This window comes from Eretmochelys imbricata, chromosome 6 (assembly GCF_965152235.1).
Source record: "Eretmochelys imbricata isolate rEreImb1 chromosome 6, rEreImb1.hap1, whole genome shotgun sequence".
In the NCBI taxonomy this organism is placed as follows: domain Eukaryota; kingdom Metazoa; phylum Chordata; order Testudines; family Cheloniidae; genus Eretmochelys; species Eretmochelys imbricata.
In genome coordinates, this window is record NC_135577.1 from 2,658,150 (window position 1) to 2,670,358 (window position 12,209).

Genomic DNA, 12,209 nt, shown 5'->3' on the forward strand with positions numbered 1-12,209 from the left:
GGTTACCAGAAGACAAAACTCTATGTAGAAGGATGTTCCCTGCTGCTTTTTTCCTCACCTTTTTAGGCTACCTTTGTTTCCCTTCCTGCTTGACTGGTTACTGTTTTGAAACAAAATTAAGCAGAGCACGTTTCCTTGTTTAATACAAACCAGTTTGCCCACCTCAGTTTGCAACATGTTTTTAATAACACGATACAATGTAATATTATAAATTCGCATACCTTATCAAAAATGTATTAATATTTGCGGTGAGAGCATGACTATTTCTAGTTGACTCGTAGATTTATTTAGCATGTTAATGTTGAGCTCTGTGTGCAGATAATATGCATGCAAGAGGGATAGTTTGTGATCTGCAGAAGTCCAGAGCATGCTGTGGTCTCTTCCTGAGCTCCTCTGGACATCCTGTGGTCTCCATGAGGCAAAAATGAGTGAACTGACTTTTCCTACCTTTAGGAGAGTAACCTAGCAAGGGAAGGACATTGGATACCATGGTGATTGGCATGCTGTAAATGCTCGATAATCCGGAGTACTCTTACAGGTTTTACATTCGACCTATTGGGGCCAGGCCAATGATGTGATTCTTAAACCACGAATGACTGAGCAGATATAAGCTAAAGCTGCAAATAATTAATATGTTTCACCTGTATCTAACTTTCTGTTCCTTTGATTTGAAATTTCTTGTGAAAGCTCCTTGAAAATTTTTCTTGAGAAGCCTTTTGATGGGTAATTGGATTTTCCTTTCAACTATTTTTTCCATGAAATTATCTTTTCCCTGGAAATTATAAGCTTTCCATCAAAATACCAAACTGCTCTCCTCCCTAAACCATGTCTGTGGGACTCTGGTGATGTTCCAGGGCAGTTCAGCAAGAGGAGAGACCATCGTGCATCATGGGGGATGTAGTCCAGCCTGGGAGCCAGGAACATGGAAGAGATTGGTGCTGTGTGGTATCGGATGCACCCCTATGGTATTTCCTAACAAAAAAGATTTCGGTCTCCACACAGAAAAATAAACAAACCGCCTTTGTGGATCAGCTCTACACAGTACCCAGCCTGCACTGAAAACAGCAGGATGAAATATACCCCTCACCTCATACTCTGTAACCCTGGTAGAAATTGCATCATTTAATAACACAATAGGAAAGAGTGGGACAAATTAATCCCCAGGGCACCAATTACAGCAAAGTGGCTTTGGTTCACTGAATGCTTCAATTAGGTGTTATGGCTCTCTGAGCTCAGGTATTCCCAGTTGCTTCAGGAATCATGTGGCATAGATCACACATCTCAGTATAAAACTTCCCGAATGCTCCAAACTGGTAGTTTCTATGGATGGGAAAATGCCACCACATCTCTCTCTCTCTCTTCTTAGCAGGCAGGTGCTATTGTCCTGTATTACAGTCACACACACACGCAGACACCATGGGGATCAGCAGCTATTCAATTCCAGGCCTCCAGCACTTAATGTCTCAGCAACAACTCCGACCCCAAGGAGCGACATCCTTGTTTGGAAAAATAGGCAATTACCTAGTCACTGAAGTCAGGGCTTTCCGTTATGTCTCTGGGTTTTTATAGAGGCTCCAGTAAATGCCAAACAGATTAATTAGCACAGTGAGCAACTTTACGCCAAACCGACATGCCAAGCCACAGAGCTCCCCTTGCCCAAAGAGGGTGGAAAGATGGACACTCCTTCACTCTCACCCCTTCTTTAGTGATGAAATGATCCCTTCAGACTGATTCTCTCACAGCAGAATCACAAGTCACTGTTTTCTCTTTGGATGAGTGAACAGGAGTGTTTTTGTGTGGGACATGATGAATCTGAAGTGTCATTATATTTACGCAGTGTGTGCATTTTAGCGAACACCTGGAATGACCAGCTGTGAACATCTGGCTCTGTGAACTAAGCCCTTCCCGGAGTGGGTACTGATGTTCATTAAGAAACTGATCTCTGTTTATCTTCACTTCTTTCATTACAGAGAAGGGGCAGGTTTTCCACACCATTCACATGCCCATATCTCTATAGCTGCCTGATCTGTGTTCAGAGGAGATGGAAAAGGGAAATCACTCAGAGGCAACTGAGTTCATTCTCTCAGGACTGACAGATCATCCGGAGCTGCAGGTCCCCCTGTTTGTGGTGTTCCTACTGATTTATGGTGTCACCCTGGTGGGGAACGGGGGGATGATCTTGTTAATCACGATTGATCCCCGACTCCACACCCCCATGTACTTTTTCCTCAGGAATTTGTCTTTCTGTGACCTCTGCCTTTCCTCAACAATTTCCCCCAAGATGCTGCTGAATTTCTTAGCCGAGAGGAAAGGCATTTCTTATGCTGCCTGCGCTGTGCAAATGTCTCTCTCTATCGCTTTTGGAGATGCTGAGGGCCTCTTGCTGGTTGTGATGGCGTATGACCGTTATGTGGCCATCTGTAACCCGCTGCTCTATACGGTCACCATGTCCAAGCAGCTTTGTAAACAGCTGGTGGCTGGGGCGTACGCTGTGGGGTTGGTGGATTCAATGATTCTCACGTGTGTTACATTTCGGCTGTCATTCTGCAGCTCCAACATCGTCAATCATTTCTTCTGTGAGATCCCCCCGCTGTTGGCGCTCTCCTGTTCTGACACTCGCAACAATGAGATTATGGTGTTTGCTTTCACGTTGTGCATTACAGGGAGCAGATTTGTGGCCATCCTCCTCTCCTATGTCTATATCACCTCCACTATCCTGCAGATCAGCTCTGCTGCGGGCCGTCGCAAAGCCTTCTCCACCTGCTCTTTCCACTTGACTGCGGTGGTCCTGTTTTATGGCACCCTCCTCTTCATGTATTTACGTCCCACCTCCAGGTATTCCATGGACACGGACAAAATAGTCTCAGTGTTTTACGCGCTGGTGATCCCCATGTTGAACCCCCTCATCTACAGCCTGAGGAACACGGAGGTGAAGGACGCCCTGAGGAGAGCAATGAATAAACTCCTAACCAAATCTTGAATCGGTTTAACTCAGCATTGGTTTAGTGATGGGGAGTGGAAACAGGTGAATTCAATTCCCATCCCATTGCAATGTAATTTGGCAGAGCCCGTGGGAGTATTCTTCATTATTATATTGTTATTATGAATTTGTTTGTATTCCAACGAGGCCTGCAGGCCCCAACTAAAATCAGGGCTTTGTTAGGCTATTACCCCATCAAAATTCCAGGAGGCACCTGTTTCAGATGTGTGAATATTTGTGACATGCTTCTGTAGAATTGTTCACTTTATTAATATAACTTCAAAAATAAAGTTTTATGAATGAAAATACATTCATTCATAAAACCAGGTACCTAATAACTGGCTAATTGAGTTTATTTTCAATCCAATTGCTGCTTAAATAACTGAAACTTACACTGTTTCAACATTGTAACGTCTGTTCACTGTTTGCCATTCCTTACACTTGTCCATATTGTAACTCAAACTCCATTTTAACTTGTCCCAAACTCCATTTTAAAATGCTCACTTCATTTTGTAAAAGCTTGCTGCAACCTTCATTTTTGCAAAACCCTGCTGTAATCTTATTAGTGTAGTTTTGATGTGTGAATGAGGTATATATGGATAATGGAATCAACCTCCAGCCCCAGCCTGTCCTGATGAAATAAAGTGTAAACACCAATGGCTGAAGATGAAGACAACAGCCCTGACAAAGCAAGAAGAGTCCACCCTCAAAAGAAAAGAACAAAAGTAGAATTGAAGAAACATCAAAGCCAGGTCCTAGGCTGAAAGTCAAGTCTGCAATTGATGGGTGATCAATCACACCAAACCCAGAGGCAGTGTGACACATCAAGACCTATAGACTCTGGATTCAAAAAGGATGGGTGAGATGGATCACTTTGGAGGGTAACATTCTGCTGCCAACACAGAAGGGCATTGGTGCCTGCCCAACAGAGACCCAGTTCTTCCTTGTGCCTGGCTTTCCTGGCCAGTTAGCCGCCACAAGCTACGAACCCAAGCCACCAACTCAAGCTACATTCAGGAATGGTAACTATCTAGCAGCTGCAGAACATTTGATGTGTGTGTGTGTGTGTATACATAGGTATTAGATATTAGTTATAGATCATAAATCAAATTGTGTTATAATACACGTGACATCTTGTCTTGTCCCATGAAAGGATCCTGTGTAGTTTTGTCTGCATAACACTTTCAAAGCATAGATGTATTTGTATTGGGAAAGAAGAGGGGGGAATCAAATCTTTCTCCTTCTGCATTGTAGTGGGTTTGGTTTGGTTATGCAGTTGCAAGTATAGAGTGTGTGATTTCTATGGCTGAAACAAAGGGAGTTTTTCACCTTGCACCCTCCTGATCCTCTGCAGCCCTTTACGTCCTCTGTGGGGTTGTTGTGTAGATTGTCGCCTGGTTTGTATCCACGCATGTGGAGGAGAAAGGTGATTTCCATCAAGATGGCCTTTATTTTAAGTTAAGGGAGCAACAAAATAAATAAGAACAAGGGTAACATATCGAAAAGAGAACGTGGTGTGTGTGCGTCCACTGTGAGAATCTGCACTGAACTGAATACAAAGTAATATGGGAAGTGTGACGTTTCTCGAGCACATAAATTAAACAGAAAGATAAAGTCATATCAGACACTCGATGTTTATACCACAGGAGCAGGTTGGCTATGAGGTCTTACTCTTAGTTCTGTGGGTAAGTCCTATGGACTCTGAAGAATAGGGATTCGGGGAATTGTACAGCTCGGGTTGCAGAGAGTGAGAAATGGCTAGAGCTGGGCCAATAGCTAATTTTTGCATTTATGGGTGTTTAGTAAACATTGAAAAACAAATTCAGTTCAACCTGAACCAAATCTGAAAATTCCTGAAATGTTTGGCAAATTGAAAACATTGACAGAAATGTCCTGTGGGGTGGAAGGAACTATTTAGCATGATCAGAAATGGAACATTTCCTTTCCTTCCTCGATACTTTTTGATGTCAAAGTAAAGACAATGTAGGGCCACACTGACAAAAGTGATGGGAATGGAAGAGGTGGGAATGGTGCTGCTTCCCTTGTAGACTTTATCCCAGTGTTTAGATCACTCCCATGGGACGTGGAAGATCCAGGTCAATTCCCCCTCTGTCGAATGGGGAGAAGCAATTTGAAAGTGGGTCTCCCACATTGCCAGACAATGTCCTGGCCACTGGGCTATGTTCTGTCCTGCATGGTTCTCAGGACTGGTCTATGCTACTGCTGTAAATTGACCTAAGTTACGCTACTTCAAGTTGTCTAAGGTCGTCTGACTCACAGTGGTGTCCACACCGTGCTAAGTCAACTGGAGTGTGACATAACTGAAGTAGTGTAACAAAGATAATCAGACAGCGTTAGTGTAGACCAGCCCTGAGGAAGATACATGATGGAACATAGTGTCTGAGTGAGGTGGAGTACAGACTTCAACAGGTGAGAACTCTCCCATCGATTTAGCATGTCTTCCCCAGACCTGCCCAATCAAGACCATTTAATCTATTGCAGTAGTCCCGATTGAGCTAGTAGTGTAGATATGGCCTCAGTCTCTCCTGTTGAAGCTGTTGCATTGTGGATAAAAGACGGGAAGAATCACAGGGCCAGAAAGAGAGACTGACTCTATAGACAAGTGGTTCGGGGCACCGACATGCTCAACTTCATGTCTCTGTTCCAACGTTTTTTTAATTAGTTTTCCACCATAGAACAACCTTGAAAGGAGAGATTGAGAGCAACCAAAGACTAGAATAGCACATCACTCCGGGGCTGGGATGCTTTCTGGAAATACAGGAAAGCCAAGTGCACATCTTTGCCCAGCACTGGACAGAACAGGGAATTAAAGCTGGATCTCCCACGTCACAGGTGAACAGCCTAACTATTGAGCTAAAAATTACAAAGAGAGGGAGTATCACCACCTCGTTCCGGAGGCTGCTTTGCAACCTGCACCTAAATCCTCCTCACCGACACACATTGTTTTGGGACAAGGCTATTAGGAGACTTTTGTAAATAGTTTCAGGTCAACCCCAATGGCATTGTTTTTTACAATACATTATTAATAAATTTAATAGTGAAAAGTGCAAGGCCATGCATTTGGGGATTAGTAACAGGAATTTTTCTTATAAACTGGGGACGCATCACTTGGAAATAACAGAGGAGGAGTAGGACCTTGTCATAAATATAAAGGGAAGGGTAAACCCCTTTAAAATCCATCCTGGCCAGATGAAAAATCCTTTCACCTGGAAAGGGTTAAGAAGCTAAAGGTAATCTCGCTGGTTCCTGACCAAAATGACCAATGAGGAGACAAAATACTTTCAAAAGCTGGGAGGAGGGAGAAAAACAAAGGGTCTGTGTCTCTCTGTATGCTGCTTTTGCCGGGGATAGAACAGGAATGGAGTCTTAGAACTTTTAGTAAGTCATCTAGCTAGGTATGTGCTAGATTATGATTTCTTTAAATGGCTGAGAAAGGAACTGTGCTGAATAGAATGACTATCCCTGTCTGTGTGTCTTTTTTGTAACTGAAGGTTTTGCCTGGAGGGATTCTGTATGTTTTGAATCTAATTACCCTGTAACGTATCTACCATCCTGATTTTACAGAGGAGATTTCTTTACTTCTATTAAAAGTCTTCTTGTAAGAAAACTGAATGCTTTTTCATTGTTCTCAGATCGAAGGGTTTGGGTCTGTGGTCACCTATGCAAATTGGTGAGGATTTTTACCAAACCTTTCCCAGGAAGTGGGGTGCAAGGGTTGGGAGGATTTTGGGGGGAAAGACGTGTCCAAACTACGTTTCCCAGTAAACCCAGTTAGAGTTTGGTGGTGGCAGTGGAGATCCGGGGACAAAGGATAAAATTAATTTGTACCTTGGCGAAGTTTTAACCTAAGCTGGTGAAAGTAAGCTTAGCAGGTTTTCATGCAGGTCCCCACATCTGTACCCTAGAGGTCAGAGTGGAGGAGGAACCTTGACAGACCTCGTAGTAGTGGTTGACCCCAGGATGACTATGAGCCGCCAAGGTGATATGGCTGTGAAAAAAAGTTAATGCGGTCTTGGGATGCATAAGGCGAGGTATTTCCGGTAGAGATAAGTAGGTGTTAGTATTATTTGACAAGGCACTGGTGAGACCTCATCTGGAATGTTGTGTGCAGTTCTGGTCTTCTAAGCTTAAGAAAGATGAATTCAAAGTGGAACAGGTACAGAGAAGGGCTACTAGGATGATCCGAGAAATGGAAAACTTGTCTTAAGAAAGGAGACTCAAGAAGCTTGGCTTGTTTAGCCTAACCAAAAGAAGGCTGAGGGGAGATATGATTGCTCTCTATAAATATATCAGAGGGATAAATACTACAGAGGGAGAAGAATTCTTTAAGCTCACTACCAATGTGGACACAAGAAGAAATGGATATCAACTGGCCATCAGGAAGTTGAGACTTGAAATTAGACAAAGGTTTCTAACCATCAGAGGAGTGAAGTTCTGGAAGAGCATTCTAAGGGAAGCAGTGGGGGCAAAAGACATATCTGGCTTCAAGACTAATCTTGATAAGTTTATGGAAGGGAGGATATGATGGGATAGCCTAATTTTGGCAATTAATTGATCTTCAACTCTTAGCGGTAGATATGCCCAATGGCCTGTGATGGGATATTAGATGGGGTGGGATCTGATCTTACGACAGAGAATTCTTTCCTGGGTGCCTGGCTGGTAAGTCTTGCCCACGTGCTCAGGGTTTAGCTAATCACCATACTTGGGGTCGGGAAGGAATTTTCCTCCAGGGCAGATTGTCAGAGTCCTGGGGGGTTTTCACCTTCCTCTGCAGCGTGGGGCAGAAGTTAATTGCTGGAGGGTTCTCTGCACCTTCAAGTCTTTCAACCACGATTTGATGACTTCAATACCTCAGACATAGGTTAGAGGTTTGTTACAGAAATGGGTGGGTGAGATTGTGTGGCCTGCGTTGTACAGGAGGTCAGACTAGACAGTCATAATGGTCCCTTCTGACCTTAAAGTCTATGATTCTATGATTAGTCCAGAAGAAATTCACCCATTTCTAGATACTTACAACACTTGGAAATCACTTAAAGAGACTTTTGGAGAGGTGACCAACACATGAAGTGGAATACAGTCACCTCAGTTTTGTGTCATATCCAAAAGCCCTCACGGGAGAGAGAGCAATCCAGACCAGCTGAAGCTCTGCCCTCTTTGTTCCATTTCACAAGGAAGGCAACAACATTAATGGCATGTGCTGTGCACACCTGTAGTCCTGGGAGTAAAGATGCTCCAGGAAGCAAATCTCAAAGTCATCCCAGAAAGCAGCTCCAGAGGTATTAAGTGTAACATTGGTGTGGTTAGCAAACAGGGGAAAGTTCAAATTTCAGTCTGATTTTTCCTGTTTTGAGAAGGTACTGCTTCCGTCCTCAGCTGATTGTAAGTGAAGGGAGGAAAAACAAAGAGATACCACCAAGTCATGGGCAAACAAGTCAGTGTCAGAACATTTCAGCCTTTAATTGAAATGACCGTGAGCCATTCACGGGAAGTGAAGTAAAGAATGATCCTTAGAGGAGAAATTTTAACTTTTCTGAACATATTTACCTATCAAAAGAAGGAAAGAGCTTTATGAAGGGAGGGAGAAGAGTGACAGGAAAAGGAGAGAAAAATCACTTTAATAGGAACGGGGGAAACTCCCACATTGAGTCAGGGAATGTCTATACGAAGGCCATTACATTGACTCAGCTATGGTGTGCAGCAGCGCCGTAGTGTAGATGCTTTCCACAGTGATGGAAGGGTTTTCCATTCGATTTAGTGAATCCACATCCCCGAGAGGCAGTCGCTAGCTGAACGGAAGAATTACACTGATGGTCAGTACAAGCTAACTGCCTCGCACAGGGTGTGAAAAGTTTCCCTCCCATTGTTATGGAGCTCTGTTGATCTAATATTTAAGCATAAACCAGGCCTCAGAGAAGCTGTTGTTGGAAGAGACCAGTTGGGAAATCATAGAATCATAGACTATCAGGGTTGGAAGGGACCTCAGGAGGTCATCTAGTCCAACCCCCTGCTCAAAGCAGGACCAATCCCCAGTTAAATCATGTCAGCCAGGGCTTTGTCAAGCCTGACCTTAAAAACTTCTAAGGAAGGAGATTCTACCACCTCCCTAGGCAACGCATTCCAGTGTTTCACCACCCTCCTAGTGAAAAAGTTTTTCCTAATATCCAACCTAAACCTCCCTCACTGCAACTTGAGACCATTACTCCTTGGCCTGTCATCTTCTACCTCTGAGAATAGTCTAGAACCATCCTCTTTGGAACCACCTCTCAGGTAGTTGAAAGCAGCTATGAAATCCCCCCTCATTCTTCTCTTCTGCAGACTAAACAATCCCAGTTCCCTCAGCCTCTCCTCATAAGTCATGTGTTCCAAACCCCTAATCACTTTTGTTGCCATTTGCTAGACTCTCTCCCATTTTTTCCACATCCTTTTTGTAGTGTGGGGCCCAAAACTAGGCACAGTACTCCAGATGAGGCCTCACCAATGTCGAATAGAGGGGAACGATCACGTCCCTCGATCTGCTCGCTATGCCCCTACTTATACATCCCAAAATGCCATTGGCCTTCTTGGCAACAAGAGCACACTGCTGACTCATATCCAGCTTCTCGTCCACTGTCACCCCTAGGTCCTTTTCCGCAGAACTGCTGCCTAGCCATTCGGTCCCTAGTCTGTAGTGGTGCATTGGATTCTTCCGTCCTAAGTGCAGGACCCTGCACTTATCCTGATTGAACCTCATCAGATTTCTTTTGGCCCAATCCTCCAATTTGTCTCGGTCTCTCTGTATCCTATCCCTACCTGCCACCATATTTACCATTCCTTCTAGTTTAGTATCATCTGCAAATTTGCTGAGGGTGCAATCCACACTATCCTCCAGATCATTTATGAAGATATTGAACAAAACTGGCCCCAGGACCGACCCTTGGGGCACTCCACTTGATACTGGCTGCCAACTAAACATGGAGACATTGATGACTACCCATTGAGCCCGACAATCTAGCCAACCTTCTAGTGCATTTATCCAGTCCATACTTCTTTAACTTGCTGACAAGAATACTGTGGGAGACCGTGTCAAAAGCTTTGCTAAAGTCAAGATACAATACATCCACTGCTTTCCCTTCATCCACAGAACCAGTAATCTCATCATAGAAGGTGATTACATTAGTCAGGCATGACCTACCCTTGGTGAATCCATGCTTACTGTTCCTGATCACTTTCCTCTCATGTAAGTGCTTCAGGATTGAGTCCTTGAGGACCTGCTCCATGATTTTTCCGGGGACTGAGGTGAGGCTGACTGGCCTGTTGTTCCCAGGATCCTCCTTCTTCCCTTTTTCAAAGAGTGGCACTACATTAGCCTTTTTCCAGTCGTCCAGGACTTCCCGCGATCACCACGAATTTTCAAAGATAATGGCCAATGTCTCTGCAATCACAGCCACCAACTGCTTTAGCACTCTCAGATGCAACGCATCCGGCCCCAAGGACTTGTACACTTCCAGCTTTTCTAAATAGTCCCTAACCACTTCTTTCTCCACAGAGGGCTGGCCACCTACTCCCCATGCTGTGTTGCCCAGCGCAGCAGTCTGGGAGCTGACCTTGTTCGTGAAGACAGAGGCAAAAAAAGCATTGAGTACATTAGCTTTTTCCACATCCTCTGTCGCTAGGTTGCCTCCCTCATTCAGTAAGGGGTCCACACTTTCCTTGGCTTTCTTCTTGTTGTCAACATACCTGAAGAAACCCTTCTTGTTACTCTTAACATCTCTTGCTAGCTGCAGCTCCAGGTGCGATTTGGCCCTCCTGATTTCATTCCTACATGCCCGAGCAATATTTTTATACTCTTCCCTGGTCATTTGTCCAACCTTCCACTTCTTGTAAGCTTCTTTTTTATGTTTAAGATCCGCAAGGATTTCACCGTTAAGCCAAGCTGGTCGCCTGCCATATTTACTATTTTTTCAACACATTGGGATGGTTTGCCCTATAATCTCAATAGGGATTCCTTGAAATACAGCCAGCTCTCCTGGACTCCTTTCTCCTTTATGTTATTCCCCCAGGGGATCCTACCCGTCAGTTCCCTGAGGGAGTCGAAGTCTGCTTTCCTGAAGTCCAGGGTCCGTATTCTGCTGCTTACCTTTCTTCCCTGTGTCAGGATCCTGAACTCGACCAACTCATGGTCACTGCCTCCCAGATTGCCATCCACTTTTGCTTCCCCTACTAATTCTTCCCGGTTTGTGAGCAGCAGGTCAAGAAAAGCTCCCTCCGCCTAGTTGGCTCCTCCAGCACTTGCACCAGGAAGTTGTCCCCTACACTTTCCAAAAACTTCCTGGATTGTCTGTGCACCACTGTATTGCTCTCCCAGCAGATATCAGGGTGATTAAAGTCTCCCATGAGAACCAGGGCGTGTGATCTAGTAGCTTCTGCGGGTTGCCGGAAGAAAGCCTCATCCACCTCATCCCTCTGGTCCGGTGGTCTATAGCAGACTCCCACCACTACATCACTCTTGTTGCTCACACTTCTAAACTTAATCCAGAGACACTCAGTTTTTTCTGCAGTTTCATACCAGAGCTCTGAGCCGTCATACTGCTCCCTTACATACAGTGCTACTCCCCCACCTTTTCTGCCCTGCCTGTCCTTCCTGAACAGTTTATAACTATCCATAACGGTACTCCAGTCATGTGAGTTATCCCACCAAGTCTCTGTTATTCCAATCACGTTATAATTCCTTGACATCACCAGGACCTCCAGTTCTCCCTGCTTGTTTCCAAGGCTTTGTGCATTTGTATATAGGCACTTGAGATGACTTGCTGATTGCCCCTCATTCTCAGTATGAGGTAGGAGCCCTCCCCTCACAGACGTTCCTGCCTGTGCTTCCTCCCGGTATCCGGCTTTCCCACTTACCTCGGGGCTTTGGTCTCCTTCCCCCGGTGAACCTAGTTTAAAGCCCTCCTCACTAGGTTAGCCAGCCTGCTCGCAAAGATGCTCTTCCCTCTCTTCATTAGGTGGAGCCCGTCTCTGCCCAGCACTCCTCCTTCTTGGAACACCATCCCATGGTCAAAGAATCCGAAGCCTTCTCTCCGACACCACCTGCGTAGCCATTCGTTGACTTCCACGATTCGACGGTCCCTACCCCGGCCATTTCCTTCCACGGGGAGGATGGACTAGAACACCACTTGCACCTCAAACTCCTTTATCCTCCTTCCCAGAGCCACGTAGTCCGCAGTGA

General features: G+C 44.9%; 1 protein-coding gene across 1 annotated transcript; it reads left to right on the forward strand.

The window, feature by feature from the left end:
• Positions 1-2,041: 2,041 nt before the first annotated feature.
• On the forward strand, positions 2,042-2,980 carry LOC144266808 (olfactory receptor 5AR1-like). The gene has a single exon (XM_077820329.1). It carries the CDS (start codon positions 2,042-2,044, stop codon positions 2,978-2,980), a length of 939 nt encoding a protein of 312 aa, XP_077676455.1.
• Positions 2,981-12,209: the final 9,229 nt, after the last annotated feature.